This window comes from Peromyscus leucopus, chromosome X (genome assembly GCF_004664715.2).
Source record: "Peromyscus leucopus breed LL Stock chromosome X, UCI_PerLeu_2.1, whole genome shotgun sequence".
Classification (NCBI taxonomy): Eukaryota; Metazoa; Chordata; class Mammalia; order Rodentia; family Cricetidae; genus Peromyscus; species Peromyscus leucopus.
This window is the reverse complement of record NC_051083.1, coordinates 55,684,671-55,707,332: the sequence shown is the minus strand read 5'-3', so window position 1 is coordinate 55,707,332 and position 22,662 is coordinate 55,684,671. Positions and strand designations below refer to the sequence as shown.

At 38.1% G+C, this 22,662-nt stretch overlaps 1 protein-coding gene across 2 annotated transcripts in view; it reads right to left on the bottom strand.

The window, feature by feature from the left end:
- Positions 1-19,186, bottom strand: part of Zc3h12b (zinc finger CCCH-type containing 12B) — a 44,727-nt gene extending 25,541 nt beyond the window's left edge. Inside the window, exons 1-3 of one of the 2 annotated variants that reach the window (XM_028888861.1) lie at positions 19,148-19,186; positions 4,769-4,858; positions 3,276-4,044 (exon numbers count right to left, since the gene is read on the bottom strand). In XM_028888861.1, the coding sequence (XP_028744694.1) occupies positions 3,276-3,886 (611 nt within the window). In that variant the 5' untranslated portion in view covers positions 3,887-4,044; positions 4,769-4,858; positions 19,148-19,186. Of the gene's footprint in view, positions 1-3,275; positions 4,045-4,768; positions 4,859-14,460; positions 14,501-19,147 lie in introns of those variants that run through there. The other variant, XM_028888862.1, reaches the window with a different exon arrangement.
- Between the last annotated feature and the right edge of the window lie 3,476 nt (positions 19,187-22,662).

The following is a 22,662-nucleotide window of genomic DNA, read 5'->3' as shown; positions in this document are numbered from 1 at the left end:
ACTTGAAGGTGTTGAGACCAGTCAATATACCTTCAAGGAGGCCCTAAAAGTCCACTGCATGAAACAGGGAAGGTGAAGTGTAAGTTGCAATGGACACTCTAGTATGTTGGAGGTACTGGTACTATAAAGACATCTACTGAGAAAAGCTGAGGATACCAATGGAGTCATCATTAAAGAGAAGCTATATGTGTTAAAGGTAGGGGACCTGCAGAGGTAAGGATTCCCAAGCTCATTGGAGCCCAGATGATGCCATCATAAGTCCCAGCTGTGAGACATCAAGGTGTAGGATTTGCTGTTTCCCATGCTAGGTTTTACTTTTGCTTTGATCTCATCTTTCCTTGTTATTATATGATTTCTCCCTTTTGGAGTGGGCATGTTTATTCTGGAGTCTTGTATGTTGGAAGTATGTGACCTGTTTTCTAATTTTATAGATATTCACTGTTAAGAGATTTTCTTTTCCTTTGTTTTTTTTTCTTTTATTTTGGTTTTTCAAGACAGGATTTCTCTGCATAACAGCCCTGGCTGTCCTGGAACTCACTTTGTGACCAGGCTGGCCTCAAACTCAGGGATCCACCTGCCTCTCCCTCCCAAGTGCTCGGATTAAAGGCATATGGCACCACCACTCAGCTCAAGAGATTTTTCATGAGTCTTAGGAAAGAATTTATGCTTCAGAATAGTGTTGGGATGGACTAAATGCATTTGAAACTGAGACTTAAGAGTTGTAAATCAAAATATTATGGTTTCAAGTTCTGTATTTGGCTATAAAGTTGACAAGTGGTAGAGCTGTGCAGACTAGTCTTGACTGTCAATTTGATTGGAGTGGGAATTTCCTTGAGAATATACCTCTGGCTGTGACCGTGAGGCTGTTTCCAGCAAGGTTTAACTGATGAAGAAATACCCAGTCTGAATGAACTGCAGTCCTTGACTTAACAAAAGGAGAGATGTAGCTGAAGAGCAGCATTCATCTTTTTCTGCTTCCTGACTGTGCATATAATGTGAGCAGCTGCCTCATATGTCTACCACCATACCTTCCCAACCATGCGATGGACTGTCGCATCAAACTGTGAGCCACATTGAGGCCTTCCTTTCTTAAGTTCCTTTTGTTATATAAATGAGAAAAATAACTAATACATTCTCCTCCCTCTTCATGCCTTTCAATGATTTTCTTCCTCCAAATACCCTCCCCATTTGCTGTGATGTGACCACACACACACACACACATACACATACACACACACACACACTCACACTCCATATATACATATATATGTATATGTTTAAGCCTAGGCTCTGCATATAAAAGAAAATAGTGATAATTTTGCTTTCATTTCAGTACATTCTCTTTCCCCCTTTTCCTCAGTTTGGAATAGTTCCTCCTCACTCATACTTCTTTTTCTACTATGTATCATATATAATAGTTATGCATTTATATCTATACTAGACAAAGAAAAAAGTCTGCTTTTTTTCTTTACGAATCTGAGTTATTTTACTTACAATGATCAACTCTGGCTCACTGAATTTTCCTTCAAACAAAACTCTTTTCTAAGCTGGGCATGGTGGCACATACCTTTTTTTTGGTTGTTTATTTATTTTTATTATTTATTTTATTTTATAGTTTTGATTGTGAGCCTAGCCTTTAACGGCTGAGTCATCTCTCCAGCCCTATTTATTTTATTAAGGAATTTTAAATTTCATTTTTCATATCCTTTAATCCCAGCATTCGGGAGGCAGTGGTAGATGGACGTCTGTGAGTTTGAGGCCAGCCTGGTCTACAAAAGTGAGTTCCAGGACATCCAGGGCTGTTACACAGAGAAACACTGTCTTGAAACAAACAAACAAACAACAAAACCAAACAAACAAAACTCTTTTCTGTATACACTACAATTTCCTTATCCATTAATTGGTCTATGGACATTCAGACTGGTTCTGTTTCTTGGCTCTTCTGAATAGTGTATCAATATATAAAAATAAACATTGTTATGAAAGTATCTCTGTTCTTGGATCCTTCAGTTATATATCCGGGACTGGTACACTTGGACCACATGGTAGTTCTAGTTTTAGTTTTTTGAGGAACCAGCGCACTAATTTCCATAGTGATAACACTAGTTCAGTCTCATCAGGAGTCAGTGTATTATTTTCCCATTGTTATAACAAATTGCTACATGTATAGTAATTATTATTTTATAGTTTAAGAGATCAGAAATCTAAAACCGAAGCTGCTTTCTTCTTCTTCTTCTTCTTCTTCTTCTTCTTCTTCTTCTTCTTCTTCTTCTTCTTCTTCTTCTTCTTCTTCTTCTTCTTCTTCTTCTTCTGTCAGAACTGAGGACCGAACCTAGGGTCTTGTGCTTGCTAGGCAAGTGCTCTACCACTGAGCTAAATCCGCAACCCCAAGGCTGCTTTCTTTTGGCTTCAGATGTTTCCCTATACTTTTCAGCTTTTAGAGTCTCCCCTCATTCCTGTGGTCATGGCTTCATTCTTACACTTTTACTTACTGTTTCTGTATCATGTCTTACTACTTATTGTGATCCTGTTGCCTCCCTCTAGCAACAACTCTTGGCCAACATTAATCATACAAGGTAACATTCCCCAGCTCAAACTCAAGTTAAATACATATATATTGTCTACTTTACTATTTAACATATTTACAGGCTTCAGAGAGTATCATATTTTTAGCAGGCAAGTATTTATCCTACCACAGTCACTGAGTTTAGACAAAAAACAAAACACATGGTACATCTTTAAGGGTATGAGATAAGGAGAATGTCACTTCTAGGTTGGGAAATGACATGAATACAGGCAGTAGGTATAGGAACCAGCATAATTTACATGAAGACCGTCAAAGAGTCTAAGGTAAAGGATACAATCGAGTAGGAGGCGAAAAGTCCAGATCACACATTTGCCTTGAAGGCAGAAAGAAAGATCCCAGTGTTGTGTACTAGTGATTGGGAATTACAGAAAGTTCCTAAGTAAGCCTTCAACTGGCAATATACAAGCAGCAGTTTTGAGGATGATTAATCTAGAAAGGACAGGACATTGGCACTACATATTTTGTCTCTGTTGAAACATCACTAATATCTAATGTTTTGTCAAAAATACTTGAAGAAAAATTGGTAGCAATTTCAAAGGAGAATGAAAAGGCAAGAGAAGGATAATTCTAGACTCTGTCCACCTTTGGAATGCAACACACAAAGAACAACTAAGAACTTCTTATAGTGTTTTGCAATGGAAGACAATTTCCATTTGAAAAGGAGAGGAAAAAAATACACCAGGCTTACCTCATTGCCACATTACTTCCATCAATAACAACTGGTCTTAAATTATCAGTATTGTCTATTTCATCTTCAAGAGACAATTCAGGGCTTGCAATCTCTCTGGAGCTAGCCCCTCGGGGCAATAACAGACTCAAGTTGACTTGCCCTTCTGAGTCACCTTTGTTTCCAAGTCTGACAAGCTCTGCCAATACATCATTAATAAGTGATTCTGGGCCTAGTTTATTAAGCACTGATTGAATTTGTTCTTCTGCATAGCCCAGCTTTAGAGCAAAGTCCATCTTGGCTTGGTATTCCTTCTCTACGTCTAGTTTCCCATCCTGTAAAATGCTGCTCTGGGAGAAGGAGAAGCTTGGCCGGTCCAGGCAGGGTGACCGACAGAGCTGGCGATGTGGCTTGGAGGGCATCTCTTTCTTCTTCAACTGAGTATCTGCAGATTGGTAGCTGTTGTGGCCACTCTTAAAGCTCGTCTGTTCAGGGTCACTCTCAGAGCTCATCCATTCTTCAGCATCGGCATTGCCTCGGTCTGTCCTGTCCTCCTGCTTTGGCTGCTGCTTCTCTTCCTTGGAAGCACTCTTCTCCATTTTTGGTGTTTCCACAGCAGCGGTGGCTGTCATCCCGTTCACTGGGTACTCAGAGATCTAATCAGCTATTTTTCTTTTTAACCTGCTTGTAATCCATATACAGTGGCATTCCTCTAGAGTAAAATGTTGGGGGTAGCAATGGTGCAAGAGTTTATCTGTTTGGTTTTGTATGTTCAGATGGTAGGCAGTCTCTACAAATAAACACATATGGCATAATCATATATAATAAACTACTGGGGAAAAACAGAATACACAGTTTTTCCCTCAAAAATTACAGATTCTCTGGCATTTGACTTTCCTGTTTACAGTGGTATAGAGAGTCATTAGTTCTCATTAATATAGACAAAATTTCAGTAGAGGCAATAAAGATATAACCCCTGAAAGCACAGCTAGAGTTGTTATTGCAAATTTGAGAGAAATTTCATTCTAACGTTGTGTGTGTGTGTGTGTGTGTGTGTGTGTGTGTGTGTGAGAGAGAGAGAGAGAGAGAGAGAGAGAGAGAGAGAGAGAGAGAGAGAGAGAGAGAGAGAGAGAGGTTGTAGACAGGACTCTTTTTCCTTTTTGCCGGTAAAGTATTTCTAGATACTCCACCAGATCCTTCTTGTAGGTGCAATCTATTCCTGAGAAGCATATATTCATCATTACTTTTTACACAATGTCAGGAATTTCATCTTTCAGCAAAACTAAATAAAGACTAAAATTGCTTTTAGATAACTAAAGTATCATGCAAGGGAAACATTACAAAGGCATGTTCTAGATGTGGGAAAGTGTGTGTGTGTGTGTGTGTGTGTGTGTGTGTGTGTGTGTGTGTGTGTGTGTATGCACGCACACATGCCTGAATATATGTACCACCTCTTTTACTTATTGTAACTAGTAAACAAAAGGAGCAAACCAGCTGTGCGTAGCGATGCATACCTCAAGTCCCATTATTTCAGGAGGCCAAGACAGGAGATTCCCTTGAGCCTTGGGAGAGATATCCCTCCCCATAGGCAGCAGAGGGAGACCCTGTAAATCAGAAAGAAAGAAAAAAATCAACTTAACTTGTTTGATAAACAATTAAAATATTACGTACAGCAGAGGATTAGACACAATTTTATTTCTAACTTTTCTAGCACACACTTCACCTGTCCTGACAGTTTTCAGTTCTATTTTTTTTCCCTTATTGGAATTGGAGTGTTTCTTATGTGCAAAGTGAAGCTATTTATTGGGATCTAACAGAATAATTGTAAGGATTACATAAGAAGAGTGATGCATATGCCTAGACCAGTGAATAGAATGCAGTCAATTCTCAACACAAATTCTCAGAGGAAGCAGCAGATTCCACAGCTCACAAGGTTTGTCTTTTGGACAGGGTCTGTCACTGTAGCCCAGGCTGGCCTTGAAGTCATAGGAATCCTCCTGGCTTAGCCTCCTGAGTAGTGGAATTATAAATGTAATTTACTACATCTGGTTCAGAGCTGTTTTTACATTTTAATTTTATTTTTGAGAAGGGTCTCACAATGAAGCTTGGCTAGCCTTGAACTTGCTATGTAGACCATTATGGTCTTGAACTCACTGGAGTCCAGGAGCCTCTGTCTGTCCAGTCATGGAATGAAATGCATGTACAACTATACTCACCTATTTGTTTATTTTAATATTTTTAGTTTTGAGATTGAATTACATGATTTTTTTTCCATTAGTTTTCTCCTTCCAACTCTCTCATGTACTCAAGATTGCTCTCTTTCAAATTGAAAGCCTCTTTTTCTTTAGCTAGTCTTACATATTGTTGATTTGTAAGGAAAGTGGAGCAAGGACATAAGAGCTGTGTGAATGGGAAACCTTCTCAAGCATCAGCTGTTCTCACTAATCTAAAACAAGGCTATCTATGTAACCAATTTACCAGAGACTTCCAGATCATGTCAATTGTGTTTATACAAACAAGAAGAAAAGCTACAGATAGTTCTAACAGTGTTATGGCTGTTCCTTTACTTTGGGATTCATATCTGGAAACATTAATATGGAAATGAAATTTCTGAACTGGTATTAAGGAAGTATGTAATGACTTCTCTTGTGATTACACTACTACTTTAGGCTTTACAGTTTTCTTTTAGCTGTGTATGTGGCTCATGCTTGTAATTCCAGGCCTTGGAGTCTGATACAAGAATAGTTCCATGAGTTCAAGTCAAGCCTGATCTACACTGTGTGATTATGTCTCAATTGCCTTTAGTGAATTATCGAACACAAAGATACCAATTTTAATTTTGCTTTCCCATTCATCTGAGTTGTTCAAACTTTCAAGTTCATTTCCTTTGGTATTTTTACATTTGTTGATTTATATTTTGTTCTCTTCAGAATAATATCTAGTATACAAAAGGTACTGATGTTTTTGTCTGGCACTTATTCAAAGCTCCAAAATCACTTAAAAACAACGATTTATAGGACTTCATGTTAATTTTGGGTATATATTATTAAGTACTTATAAAGGACTATTTTGTTGCTCTTAGATAGTATAGTATATTGTTACTTTCCAATATATAGTATATTATATATTGTTTTTCCTTCTTTCAGGTATTTACCCCTATTTACATTGACATCCATGAAAATTTCCACCATGTTCAAGAAGACACATAACATGATTAAACTCACAGAAAATGCTACATAGACCAGAACCTCATTGAAACCATAGTCATTGCAAATACCACTTAAAGAGAAAAAAATAGCTCAATAGAAATAAACTTGGATCAACCTTTAAAAACCACTATGCAAATTGAAGAAAATTATTTGTACTACATCTTGTATTGGCACATGCCACGTATTTTTACTTGTTTCAGAATGGAACTGGGAACAAATTTCTATACCTATATTCATTTTTTCATTACATTTTAGCTAACATATAATTTACTATTTTATGATACTTTCTTATATATAATTTTACCTTGTATATATATGTACAAACTTCATATATTGATATGTAATTTTAACACACACAAACTGTGTGTACTTTGCTCATATTTTCACCCCTCCTTTATCCTGTCTTGTCCTCTATCTACTTACCTCTGGTTCCATTCCTCTCTCAATATTCCTCCTGATTTCCTGATATTTATATATACTGTTTTTTTTTTGAGAGATAGACAGGCTGGTCTAGAACTTGATATACAATTGAAGGTGACCTTGAGCTTCGGATTCCCCCTCCCTCCACCTCTGAGGTGATGGGATCATAGTTATGTGCTACCACATTGGGCTATACACATATTTAAATCTAAATTTCCTATGTAAGAGAGAATGGACAATATTTGTCTCAGTATTTGTCTCTTTTTTGTTTCTATTACCCTCTCTTGTTACCTCCTCCCCCATTATTAGACCCTTCCTCATCCAATAGCATACTCATTCTACTGTTAAGTATACATACATATGTTTAAATCTAGATTCTGCATATGAGTGGTAACAGGATATTTGACTTTCTGAGTCATTTGTCTTTTTAAAGTTGATTTCTTTCACTTAACATGTTGATCTTCAGTTACTTCCATTCCCATACATATAGCACAAATACATTCATTTTACTGCGAAATCAAACTGCTGTGAGTGTGCATAGGTTTGTTTGCTGATGGTCATCTAGGCTTTCTCTATAGCTTAGCTAGTTTGATTAATGTTTAATGCTGTAATAACCACTGATCTGTAAGTCACCTCTGAAGGGTGAAGTTTCAGTATCTCCCAGTGCTCTTTCTAGTCACTTTTAAAATCTATTTTTTTTTAGTTCTTTGGCTAAAAAGCCATGTTTTCTTGGTCTTTCTAACCCTGGAGCTTAACACATTGTCTAACACTGTTCTTATGAATGAGGAGATGGTACACTTCTGCTGTCTTGTCTCAAGAACTTTGCAAACTCACATCCAGGTTTTTCTGGGACATCTCTCAGTTTGTGACTGTTGTTCTAGTATAATTACTGAATATAATGAATGAAATTTCTTCATTCTCTAGAGTCCCAGCTTGAGTAAAATTGACGGGGGGTGGTAATAAGAAAGTAACGGGCAGACAAGGAATATGATCAATACACATTATTTGTATGGAAACATCATAATGATGGCCACTACTTTGCACACTTACTATAAAATCTTAAAAATACAGGCTGGAGAGATTGCTCAGGAGTTAAGAGCACTTGTGCTTCCAGAGGATCCAGGTTTGATTACCAGTATCCACCTGGAGGCTCACAGCCATCTGTAATTCCAGTTCTAGTGAATATGATGTCTTCCAGCCTCTACAAGCACAAGGCATTCATGCAGTGCACGTATAAACATGAAGGCAAATACTCATGTACATAAAAAATAAATATTTGAGAAAAATAATATGAATGCCTTGGTCAGTGTTCTATCTCTGTGAAGAGACACCATGAACAAGGCAATTCTTACAAACCGAGGGGCGGGAGGTGGGAGGACAGGGGAATCTGGTTGGTGTGTAGGGTGAATAGAAAATCTCTTTTTATTTTATAATTTAATTTAATTTACATATCAGCCACAGATTCCCCTGTCCTCCCTGCTTCTGCCCCCAACACCTGCCCTCCCCCCAACCCACCCCCCATTCCCATCTCCTCCAGGGCAAGGACTCCCCTGGGGATTCAGCTCAGCCTGGTAGATTCAGTCAAGGCATATCCAGTCCCCTCCTCCCTTCACCCAGGCTGAGCAAAGCATCCTTGCATAGGCCCCAGGCTCAAAACAGCCAGCTCATGCACTATGGACAGGGATGGTCCCGGTCCCACTGCCTGGGGCCTCCCAAACAGATCAAGCTGACTGTCTCACTTATTCAGAGGGCCTGATCCAGTTGGAAGCTCCTCAGCTATTGGTTCATAGTTCATGTGTTTCTACTAGTTTGGCTATTTGTCCCTGTGCTTTTTTCAATCATGGTCTGAACAACTCTCCCTCATACAATCCCTCCTCTTTCTCGTTGATTGGACTCTCGGAGCTCCACCTGGGGCCTGCCCATTGATCTCTGCATCCGAGACCATGATAAATGAAGACCCCATGGGAATAGGAAGAAGCAAAGTGCTGGAGAGGTCCCCAGAAATCCACAGATACCTCCACAATAGACTACTGGCAATGGTTGAGAAAGTACCTGAGCTGACCTGCTCTGGTGATTGGATGGCCAAACACCCTAACTCATCCACTGACTGATGGAAGCAGATGCAGAGAAAATGAAGGGCATACCTGTGAGAGATCTTCCCACTTCAAATTAAGCAGAAATCTCTCACAGAGGTATGCCCTCCATTTTTGGGTTTTAGTTAATTCCAGAAGTAGTCGTTGACAACCAAGAATAGCCATCAACCAGAGAGCTTGCATGGAACTGACCTAGGCCCTCTGCACATGTGTTGCATTGTGTGGCTTGGTCTTCTTGTTGGACTCCTAACTGTGGGAACAGGGGCTGTCTCTGACTCTGTTACCTGCTTTTGGGTCTCTTTCCTACTGGGTTGCCTCAGCCAGCCTTAATAAAGAGGAAGTATGCAGTCTTACAGCAACTTGATATTCCATGGCTGGCTGATGTACACGGGAGGCCTGCCCTTTTCTGAAGAGGAAGGAGGAGGAGTGGATGTAGGGGGAGGAAGGGGAGGTGTGAGAAGGCACTGGGAAGAGAGAAGGGAGGGGAAAATGTGATTGGGCTGGGGAAAAAATTAATAAAAGATGTGTGTCATAGTAGTTTTGGTGTCACTGAAAATTGGGCACTGACATTTGTATGCATAGGGTATGGAGGGAGGGTTGGGCTTCTGGACTCCTCTTTCCTATCACTGATGCTGGGATAGAGGATATTTTGAACAAGTGTCCAAAAGCTGACAGAGCTGACATTGATTTCGTAGCTCCCATCTGTGCACATCAGGATTCTCTGCTGTACGTACTTAACATTGAAGTTTATGGGCTGTGCAGGTTCTCCCTTTCTCTGGAGGCTTCTCAGATTGTATCCCCTGAGGTGGCTGTGGTTCTAACCAGGGTTGGGGGTTGGGTTGTAAGAAGTAATTGCAGCACTAAGATCTGTACAGGCAAATTACCTCTTCTTGTATTTTCAAAACCTGGGGAGTATTAATTAACCTGCTACAGGGATGAAGCTATGGATTTCAAGGAGTGTGCTGTAGCTTCTCAATTTTCCGACTCTACATTAGTTAATAGATCAACCTATGGAGGAACCTATATACTATCTGCTGTACTGGGATATTAAAGCCCAGAGTTATGGGGTCTGTTCCTAGGCACAAAGAGAAAGCTACTTTTTCCTATGCACTTAACTGCCTAGGCTGTTGTTTTTAACACTTGCTCTTATATTTGTCTGTCCATCCAGCTTACTCTCCACAACTGTCTCTCAGGTATGTCCTGAGGCAACAGCCAGCTAAATAATTTTAAACAAATTCCTTATCATTATAGTGCCCAGACACTGCCTCCATCCCAAGTCTATAGAGTGACATAGTGGGTTTTACTTCACTGATGACCCATCTGCTGGCAGAATCACTGTCTCATCAGAACTTGTCATTGAATTTGAGGGTTTCCATAGTTGTGTGTTGTCTTTTGGCTAGTAGTGCAAGTGTTTTCACTAGGACTCCATCTTAATTTCTTTTCCTTTTGCTGTGATAAAATACTCTGAGAAAGGCAACTTAAGGGAGAAGGGGTTGTCTGTTTTTCACTCTTTTTTGGGGGGCCTGCTACCCAGCTCCCAAATAAATCACACATAGAAACTTATCTTAATTATAAATGCCTGGCCTTAGCTTGTCTTGTTTCTTGCCAGCTTTACTTAACTTTAAATTATCCCACTTAGCTTTTCTTAACTTAACTTATCCTATCTACCTTTTGCCTTGGGGCTTTCTCCATTCTCTTACTTCTGTAAATCTTACTCTTACTCTGTGGCTTGCTGTGTAGCTGGGTGGCTTGCCCCTAGAGTCCTCCTCACTCTCTGGCTACTTTTCCTCTTTCCTTCCAGATTTCTCCTTTTATATATTCTCTCTGCCTGCCAGCCCCGCCTATCCTTTCTCTTGCCTTGCTATTGGCTGTTCAGTTCTTTATTAGACCATCAGGTGTTTTAGAGAGGCAAAGTATCACAGCTTCACAGAGTTAAACAAATGCAACATAAACAAAGTAAAACACCTTAAAATAATATTCTACAACAGAGAAGGATTGGCTTTAGCTCACAGTTCAGGATACAGTCCATTAAGGTAGGGAAGTCACAATGGCAGGAGCTTTGAAGCAGCTGGTTGCATTATATCCACAGTCAGAAGGGAAGAATGCTTGCATGTAAATACTTAGCTCACTTTCCCCACTATTATATAGTCCAGGATCTCCTGCAGAGGGAATAGTGCCCTCCCGTAGTGGGTAGCTCTTCCCACATCAATTAATATAAGCAAGACAATCTTGCATAGGTACTTCCAGAGAATAATCTCCTAGGTAATTCTAGTTTTGTCAAGCTGACAATTAACATTAACATATCCCCTAGCCTATCTTCTAAATGAAGCTTCTGCTTCTTCTCTTCATTCTGGAGACCAACAGGGCTGGAGCTGTGGCTGGCTTTTCTTACTTTTTTTCCCATTGCATCTTTCCTTTTCTTCTCACCTTTTGGGCATCTTCTTACCTTTCTGAATTTTTAAACTTTCCTTTATATCTCTCTTTGGAATTGAGTCTAATTTTCTTCTTATTGTGACTCTTCTCCTTAACTGGATCACACAAAGAAGTTTTTAATATGCCACCAAACCTAAATTTGTCTCTATTTTTTTTATGAGGACACTTACCATATTTAATTTGTGGTCCTATGTTAATGCATCTAATTTCATCTGAAATCACATAATTTCTATATAAGTCAACATTTTGAAGTACTGCAGATTAGCACTTTCATAATTGAAATTTTAGGAAGAGTATGCACAATTTATCCTCTAACAAATGGCTACCATGAAATTTTTTTCTGTTAAATATAGTATCTGGTTCTTTGTAAGGAAATCTTTATTTCCTTCCCTTTTCCTATACATGTCATAATTTCTCATTCCTTTAAATGCTCCATAATTTTTAAAATAATTTTTATCTTCCTCTTTCATCTCAAGTACCATTGGACCTACTGGATTATCATAACCATTTGGAAAAACAGCTTCCAGAGAAGCCCTATGCTATTACAGTCTTCTCTTTTTCCCATAACCACTAAAATTTAGCAGATATTTGAGTAACATGGTAAATGAGGCAGAGTAACACAATCAAATCAACAATGTGGTGTTTCTCAAATACAAAGAGGAGATTAAACCTTCTACCTCTTTCTTGGTTATAGGAGGGAATCAGTACAACATATTCTTCACATGAGAAAAGATTATCTGATCATGTCCCAAGTCACTGGCCCTTCTAGAAATTTCATAGGTAGAAAGTCCCTGAGTACTAATGAGATTTATTTTTCATACTCTGGCTGGAAAATGTCTTGTTAATAAGTCTACTATAGCTGTTTCTTCTTGCTTATCAGATTAAATCAACATAATACCATCAATATAATGGATCAGTGTAAAGAAAAATTGATCAAGATGGTGGCAAACTATATTAAGATAAAGAGCTGATGCATCGTTTTTTTTGCTTGATGTGGGACAGTGATAGTATAGTGCTGAAAGCAAACTTTTTCTGGTGATGAATGCTATTGACAGATATATAGAAAGAGATTCACTATACCAACAGCCATATGTCAGGAAGAGGGAGATGTATTACCTTTTTCAAACCATAAAACTACATGTCAAATTGCCTTCTAAATAATTATGCTTATGCTCACAGAGCAGGGCTGCCCTCAGCCTTTATATAGAAGCTTCTTTTTGCCATTAATGACAGTTAATGTAGAGACGCAAGACTCCTCAGAAGGCTGGAAATAAGTGACTGTTGAGTGCCCAGTTCTCAACGAAACATCTGTATAAGCCCTTCCAAGACTTAGAGAACATTGTAGAAGTGGGGCAGAAAAATGTAAGATCCAAATGATACGGAGGGGAGGTGTGAAATACTGTCTTTTAGGTGTGACATGCCATAGGGCTCATGAATTCATAGCTGTGGTTATCTCCATGGAGTCTACACAAGACTAGACCTGTCAACATTAAGTCATAGATGTGGAAGGACACTGTGGGACCCAGTGAGAGTTGTTCATGGTTGATGACTGTGGTAGCCATTGGTTACCTACTTCCCAGCGGAGAGGTCCACACAATGCCCATGTGGGCAGCCTTGGTTAAACTCAGTGGGTCACAAAACAAAAACAAAACAGAAAGTAATGATTGTGGGAGAGGACTTGATGGGAGGTGGGGATTGAGTAGTGAGAATGTATTATATACATGTATGAAATTGTCAAAGAATGCATTAACTTTAAAATCTACATTTAATATGGCAGATGAGATTAAATCATTACCCGCTAAATCTTAGAACAATCTGTTGCCATTTTCTAGAATCTTCATATTCTTTCTCTTTTTTCTTATCTGTAGTATTACTGTATAGCTAAGGCTACTGTTCAACTAGTGATCTTCCTGCCTCTGCCTCATAGTTGTTGGTGTTAGAGGTGTGCACCACCATGTCATATGTGATGATTTGAATGAGAAATGTCCAGCATTGGCTCATGTATTTGAACATTTGGTATCCAGTTTGTGGCAGACTACTGGGGGGGGGTTACGGAACTTTTGAGACATGGAGCCTTGTTAGAGGAAGTACTTCATTGACAAAGGGCTTAGAGTATATATCCTCTCCTACTTCCTATCTGTTTGCTGTTGTGACAACAAAATGTGATCGTCCTCTCTCTTCTCTCTATCACCTACTAAATGCCATTCCTGCCTTTATGGACTCTAATCCTATAGAACCATAAGCCAAAATAAACTTTTTGCCATAAGTTGTTTCTGGTCATGAAATTTTATTACAGCAACAGAAAAATAGCTAGTACTGAAGATGATACCAGGAGACATGGTATTGTTGCTATGAAGAACCTGACTATGTTATTTTTTGGCGGCATGTGGAAAACTTTGAACATTGAACCAAATAAAAAGTTAAATACTATAAGAAGAGTGTAAAGTGCTGTTCTTCTAAGAGCATGGAAGGCAGGAGTGCTGAGAGTAAAATGGGAAATAGAAGCCGGGCTCATGAGTTTTCAGTGGGGAAGAAGGTTTCTGTTATCAATTGGGCAATATCCCATTAATGTGATATTTTGTCAAAGAATATGGCTATTTTCTGCCCACGTCTTAGGAACTGACACGAGGCTGAATTAAAGAGTAATGATCTAATTTATTTCATGGAGGAGACTTCAAGACTGCTTACCATTGAGTCTGTGGCATAGTTATTATGGATAACTGTTATACTGGTCTATAACGAAAAATAGCAAATGGGGAAGAAAGAAATACAAAATGTACAGTTAAGTGAGGAAAAGAGCTTTATGTTCCAGCCAAGGTATGTGCTGTGTCTTGAGAACTCGAGTAAGGCTGAACATAGGAATAATGGACTAATTTGTTTGGTGTAAGAAATGTCAAGATACAGTAGTATAGCTTGGTTTCTTTGTGGGTTTCCTAGCAGTGGGATCAGGACCTGTCCCTGGCACTTAAGCTGGCCTTTTGGAACCTATTCCCCATGCTGGGTTGCCTTGGCCAGCCTTGATGCAAGGGGAGGAGCTTGGTCCTGCCTTACCTTGATGTGCCATGCTTTGTAGACTCCCATGGGAGGCCTGTCCCTTTCTGAATGGAGACAGAGGAGGGGGGATAGAAGGGAGTGGAGGGAGGGAACAGGGGGACAGGAGGGAGGGGAAACTCAGGTCGGTATGTAAAATAAATGAAAAAAATAATAAAATTAATAAAAAATTACACACACACAAAAACAAACAAAAAGAAATGTCAAGATAAGCTGGCATTCAGGTTGTGGCATGGTTCCTGCCCAGTGTTCTTATTTAGGTCTACAATGAGAGAAAGAGAGAAAGAGAAAGAGAAGAATATGAAAAATGTGCACATTGGTAAAGAAAGGAATGGGAGTGAATTTACAGTTGAAGATGAGAATGCAGACAATGCAGTTATATTTGTTAAAAAGATTAGCACCATTAAAAAGAAATCTATACTGCCGGGCGGTGGTGGCGCACGCCTTTAATCCCAGCACTCGGGAGGCAGAGGCAGGCGGATCTCTGTGAGTTCGAGGCCAGCCTGGGCTACCAAGTGAGTTCCAGGAAAAGGTGCAAAGCTACACACAGAAACCCTGTCTCGAAAAACCAAAAAAAAAAAAAAAAGAAATCTATAGTTCTGCTTGGAAACAATGGGAATAGCATCTTATAGACAATACCACTTCCCCTTTCATTATAGGCTGTAACTTGTGACAAATGTAAATTCATTTGAAAAGAGAGAGCTTAATCTGACAATGCCACCATAAGGATCCCATGGTTTTCTCTCTCTCTTTTTTAATATCTAAAAAATATATAAATGCTTCTGGGTGGTCATCTTCAAAGGCACACTAGAGGCCACTACAACCATGGTCCAAGAAGCCAGACTGCATCTCAAGTGGGCAGTAGTATATGGTAGCCCAATGTCCATATGACACTGTTTTTACAGATATGAAAGAGTTAAGAATGAGGAGGTCATGTAGGCTTACACTAAGTTTCCAGAAAAATCACTAAAGCCAGGAAATGTGTTGGAAGGGTTGGATTTCCTGTAAGGAGGCCCCAAAAGGCCACTGTGTAGAGATAGGAAGGTGAAGAGTAAGTTGCAATAGTGATTCCAAGTATGTTAAAGATGTCAGGACTGTGAGCCATCCTCAAAGGAAAGCTGTAGGCATGGAATGGAGCCAACCCAAAGAGAGGGTCTGACACCTATAGATGGCAAACCTGGAGGGCTTGGACTTTTTAAGGCTGTTGTAACCCATATGATGCCATCGTGAGCTACAGATGTCACATATGGAGCTATGATTTTTTCCTTGCTGCATTTCAGTCTTGCTTTGGTCTTATCTTTTCTTGTTATTTTCATGTTCCTCACTTTGGGATGGGAGATGTTTTGTCTGTGCCATTGCTTATTTAATATATGTTTTTGATTTCACAGAAGCTCACAGGTAACTGATTCCCTTGACTCCAGAGGATACTGGTTTTTTTGTTGCTGATGTTTTGTTTTTAAACAGTGTTAAGACTGTTAAATACCAGGGAACTTTTTGGAAATAGACTATATGCATATTTCATTTTTTAATTTTATTTTTGAGATTGTAATTTAATTACATTTCTCTCTTCTCTATCCTCCCTCCAAACTCTCCCATATAGTCCTTCCTACTCTCCTTCAAATTCATGACCTCTTTTTTTATTATTACTGAAGACACACAAGTATTTGTATGTACATATATAGTCCTAAATATAACCTGATACGTCTAGATAACATTTCTTGTATGTATGTTTTCAGGTCTGACCATTTAGCACTGGACAAACAATTGGTATGCTCTTCCCTGTGGAGGAGGACCACCTCTCCTGCTCCCAGTTTTACTCAGTTGCCTGTAGTTCTTTGTGAGGCACCATGGGCTTTTCCCTGTCAAGTCTGGCATGTTCTTGGTGTCATCCTTGTTCAGCTCATGCTTGAGTGGTACTGTTGGTGGGATTTTACGAGTATAGCTTCTGATGTGACTAGCAGGCACAGTCTCACAACAATTTCCCTGATCTTCTAGCTCTTACATTCTTTCTTCCCCCTCTTTCACAGAGTTTCCTGAGGCTTATGTGCCGGAGTGTTTGAAGATGAACCCATTGGTACTGGGCTCCACAACTCTGCATTTTGATGGGTTGTGGTTTATTGTAGCAGTCCCCATCTGTTGCAATGAAAAATGTCCTTGATGAGGGGAAAGACTAAACTTATCTCTGAGTGTAAGGACAAATATTTATAGATTGTCATTAGGGATTATGCTGGTTTAGTAAATTAGTGGTTGTAGATTATCCTCCAATAACCATAATTTCACTAGCACTGAGTAGTTATCTCGGTTTCCAGTGCGAGGCTATTTCTTAGCAACACATAGGTCTCGGTCTTGCTAAGAACAATAAATATAAAATAAGCGAACAACTGGTACAGTGACCATCACATGATAATTATCCACTTAATGTTAATTTTATTACATTTTCTTCATTTTTTTACTATGGAAACTTACTATCTACAAAGTACTTTCACATTTGTTACTTCAGTTTAGTCTCAGAAAAACTATATCAGGTAAGGACTATACTTTTATTACTGATGAAAGAATATTTTCAGAGAAAGTAAATTGCCTAGATTTACAGTCTGTAATAAGAAGCAGAACTGCAATTTCAACTTACATTTTCTGACTTCATATGAAGGATTTTTGACATTATATCACAATTGCCTATGATTTGGGTATACTTAATGAATACTAACAATTTAAAGATGTTGTTAAAATTAACATATGCCATGAGGAAAATTTTCTAAATCTTAAGGTTGCACATAACAAAAATGACTTATATGGTAAATTTTCTTTGAAAAATATCTAAATTCTTCTAAATTACATTATCAAAGAGGCTTCAATTCTTTGAGCAGTTGTCTAAAATTGTAAAATTCTAGAATCAGAATGAACTTTGCATTGCTGCTTTTAGCTAAATAAATAAGATATTTAAATAAGATATTTAAAAATGGAAAGCTTCGTTACTATAGTTACAAAAGATACACCTACTCTGAAAAATATGATTTCTACTTTTGTAATATATGAAAAATGTAAAAGGAAAATGGAAAAAGAGTCATAATCAACAGCTGCCTTTCTTCCTTCCTTTCTCCCCTCCCCTTTACTTCCTTTATTTCATTACTTCTTCATTTATTATGCTCTGGGGATCAAACCCAGTGTCTCAAGGATGCTAGAAGAGTACTCTACTACTGCAATATGCCCCATCTGGAAGACAATTTCTATATTGTTGAAAATGGCTATTACTTTGTCTAATGCTGTTTCCTCCACATTTATAATTAGGACTGATAAAGTCTATCATGTGAAAAAGGTTGTTTTTTTTTTTTAAAAATGAAAATGGAGTAGAAACTCTATTCATAAGAAAATCATGAAAATATATAGTCATAATTTTATCTTGGATATTTAATTCCTTTTAATCACCATGATAGAAGCCAGAAAATAAGCCCACACAGGTACAGCCCACCTGAATTTTGAAGATTTCCAAAACATACTTTGAAGAAAAGAAAGCCTCTTCAACAAGTGGCTCTTCAGAAAACCAAACATGTAGAAGTTTAAAGGTATTTCCATATCTTTAATCCTGTATAAAAATTCAGTTCTGAATGATCAAGGACCTTAATGTAAGGTCTGAAACTGCTAAAAGTGAACTCAGAGAAAATACTTCAAGATATAAGCCTAGGAAATGACTTTCATAAAGAAATCTAATAGCTCAATAAATAAATCCAAAAAATGACAAATGAGATTTCATGAGATTAAAAATCTTCTGTACAACAAAGGAATTGATTGATTAATCAAGTGAAGAGACAGCCTACATAATGTGTGAAAATATTTGCTAACTATGGATACCTAAGAAGTAATTATAATATGAAAAGAGCTCAAAAATGAAATAACCTCATCACCAAACAACTTAATCAATAGTTGGGCTAATGAAGCAGACAGGCAGTTCTTAAAATATGGATAAATAGCCAATAAACATAAAAATGTTCATTATCCTTAGCTATCAGTGAAATTAAAATTAAAATAAAAAAGAAGATTCCATTTTACCTCAGTCAAAATGGCTATGATTAAGACAAATAAGTACTATTGAGAATGTAGGCAAGAGAGAATTTTTATATAGTGCTAATGGATATGCAAATTAGTATGGCTACTATGTAAATCATTATTGAGGTTCTTGGAAAATCTAGAAGTAATACTACCACATGATCTCCCAGTATCGCTCATGTGTATAAACCTATTGGGCTATAATTCAAAATATCACATAGATACTTGCACATCCATGTTTATTTTAACACTATTCACAATAGCCATGTTATATAATTTGTCTAGGTGTGTAAAAACAGATGAACAAATAAAAGTAATGTTGTATTATACAAACTTTATTCAGTCATGAAGAACAACATTCCTTATGTCATTTGCAGTAAATATGGATATAACTAGAGTTCATTTTAAGCAAAATAGGCCTTCAACTTACTTCCTCTCCTACATTTAGCATATGTTTTCATTTTGTCTCAAGGTTCTAATTTATGTTTAGATTTCTTGCTTCATTAGTTTCTCAAAAGCCACACTGTGAACATTCCAAGTTTCTTCTGTTATTCATTGTCTTAGTTAGGGTTTTTATTGCTGTGAAGACACCAGGACCATGGCAACTCTTATAAAAGAACACATTTAATTGGGGCTCACTTACAGTTCAGAGGTTTAGTCCATTATCATCACGATGGGAAGTATGGTGGCATGCAGGCAGACATGTTGCTGGAGAGGTAGCTGAGAGTTCTACATCTGGATCTGCAGGCAGCAGGATCAGACAGTGAGTCACTAGGCTTGGCTTGAGCTTCTGAAACCTCAAAGCCCACCCACAGTGATACACTTCCTCCGATAAAGCCACACCTACTTCAACAAGGCCACACCTACTTCAACAAGGCCACACCTACTTCAACAAGGCCACACCTCCTAATAGTGCCACCCCCTATAGGCCTATGTGGCCCATTTTTGTTCAAACCACCACACTCATTTACAGTTTTTTTTTAATTTATTAAGAGATTTTCTATTCATTTTACATATCAACCACAGATTCCCCTGTCCTCCCTCCTCCCACCCCCAGCCTTACCCCTCACCCCCCCATCCCCACCTCCTCCAAGGTAAGATCTCCCTTGGGGAGTCAGCCCAGCCTGGTACATTCAGTTGAGGGAGGTCAAGCCCCTCCTCCCTGCACCAAGGCTGAGCAAAGTGTCTCAGCATAGGCCCTAGGTTCCAAAAAGCCAGCTCATGCACTAAGGACAGGTCCCAGTCTCACTGCCTGGGGGCCCCCTAAACAGTTCAAGCTAAACAACTGTCTCACTTATCCAGAGGGCCTAGTCCAGTACCATGGGGGCTCCTCAGCTATTGGTTCACAGTTCATGTGTTTCCACTAGTTTGGCTAGTTGTCTCTGTACTTTTTCCAATCACGGTCTCCATATCTCTTGCTCATCTAATCCTTCTTCCCTCTCATCGATTGGACTCCTGGAGCTCCGCCTGGGGCTTGTCCATGGATCTCTGCATCTGCTTCCATCAGTCACTGGATGAGGGTTCTGTCATGACAGTTAGGGTGTTCGGTCATCCGATCACCAGAGCAGGTCAGCTCAGGCACCCTCTCAACCATTGCCAGTAGTCTATAGTGGAGTCATTGTTGTGGATTCCTTTGTGGATTTACAGTTTTTTTTGTTTTTTTTTTTTTTTTTTTTTGGTTTTTCGAGACAGGGTTTCTCTGTGTAGCTTTGCGCCTTTCCTGGAACTCACTTGGTAGCCCAGGCTGGCCTCGAACTCACAGAGATCCGCCTGGCTCTGCCTCCCGAGTGCTGGGATTAAAGGCGTGCGCCACCACCGCCCGGCGGATTTACAGTTTTTTAATGGAGCCAGAAAAGAAATCTGATATGCTTTTAGTATTCTTAAAGTTTTTAAGCCTTGTTTTGTATCTTACATATGATGGATTTTGGAAAAATTTCCATGTATATTTAATGAGAAAATAGACTTATGTACAATGTTCTTTATGCTTGATGCATTTGATCTATAACACTGCCTGAGTCCAATGTTGTGCTATGATTCTTCTATATGGATAATCTATCTAATTGAAAATGGGAAACAAAAATATACAAATATTATTCTGTTTCTGTGGTACCTTATAATTCTGTTAATATTCACTTGATGTGTTTTGGTGCTGAAATGGTAGGTACATACAGATTTATAGTAGTTACATCTCTGTGTTAAACTGACATGTTACATTATATAATGGTACTTTGTTGTCATTTGCTTCCTTGTATGACTCAAAGTCTATTTTACCTGATATAGCCATCTTTAATTACTTTGGGTAATAATTTTAAAGAAACATATTTCTACTTTTTCATGCTTATTTTATCCTTATATTTTAAAGAAATTATCTTTTAAGGAGCTAGTTGTTGAATTTTGTTCTTAATTCATGAAGTAATTGAACATTTTTTGATTTGGGGTCTTAATCCACTTGCATCTAAATTATTGATAAATACTTTTCTATCTTTCTAACAGTCTATTAGTTCTCATTTTCCTGTGGTTGCTCATATTCATTTTTGACTGATATTTTTGTTTGTATTTTTATAGATATTTTTGTGGTTACCATAAGGCTCATATAAAACAAGCACTTTAGTTCCGTATGATAATTATAATTTTATTTATTCACATGTAAACAATTTTGTCATGATTCATATTTTTCACATTGTATATCCATATACAGCTTTCATAAAGTTACTTTAAGTAACTTTCATCTTTATACCTTTATATTCAAATCCAAATTGACTGACAAAACACTATAGTAGTATTCCTTATTAGTCTATTTACTTTTCTATATTTGTATATATATATGTATATATATATTGCTGTTTTGCATCCTTTTAATTCAAAATATTGCCCTTGGTGTTTCTTGAAAGGCAAGGCGATGATGTCCTTCAACTTTTGATTGCAAGGGACAGTCTTTATCTGTCATTTTTGAAGTATAGTTCTGGTAGGCATAATATTCTTGTTCAGTAGTTTTTTTAAATTTCTATATTTTAAGTATATCATCCTACTCCCTTATGTTTTTAAGATTTGTTCTAAGAAAGTGATAGTTTTATGAGTTCCTTTTTATGTGAAAAGTCACTTTTACTGCTTTCAAAATTCTTTCTTTGCTCTTGAATCTTAATCATTTAGCTGAAACATGACTGTGTTAGCAATAATAAAGAAAAAGAAGCCATGAATTGGAAAAGAAACAGGGTAGCTTACATTAGAGGGACTGGAAGGAGGAAAGGAAAGGAAAATGATGTAATATTATTTTAATTTAAAAAGTAAATTTCCTTTAATTCATCTCATTTTTGAGGTAGCTGGGCTAAAAGCCAATGAGAGGGCAGAACAGCAAGGCAATAAAAGCCTGGGTAGACAGGAAGTCGTGGCATTTTGGAAGCTGCAGAGCTGGTGAAGTAAGGTTGGTTAGTGGCTCTCACTATTTCCCTGATCTCTAAGGCCACTTCTTAAATATAACACTGGTAGCATAGACACTGAGATCAAAAATCAATAAATGAGACCTTCTGAAACTGAGAAGCTTCTGTAAGGCAAAGGACACAGTAAATAAGACAAAACAACAGCTTACAGAATGGGAAAAGATCTTCACCAACCGCCACAACTGACAGAAGGCTGACCTCCAAAATATACAAAGAACTCAAGAAACTAGACTTCAAAACACTAAACCATCCAGTTTAAAAAAATGGGCTGCAAATCTAAACAGAGAATTCTCAACAGAAGAATCTCAATGGCTAAAAGACATTTAAGGAACTGATCAACATCCTTAGTCATCAGAGAAATGCAAGTCAAAATGACTCTGAGATACCATCTTACCCCTGTCAGAATGGCTAAGATCAAAAACACTGAAGACACTTTATGCTGGAGAGGATGTGGAGCAAGAGGAACACTCCTCCACTGTTGGTGGGAGTACAAACTTGTACAGCCACTTTGGAAATCAGGGATCTGTGGTTGGTATGTGGAATGAATAAAATTCTTAATTGAAAAAATAAAAATCTTTTAAATTCTTTTTTCTACTCTAACAAAATTTCCAAGATTTTTGTGTACTTAATCGATAGGTTTTACTTCAGCTACATTATTTGTGGCAATGACCGTAGACACCCCATGTTATCCATATCATTGATTATTTAGTATGTCAGCAAT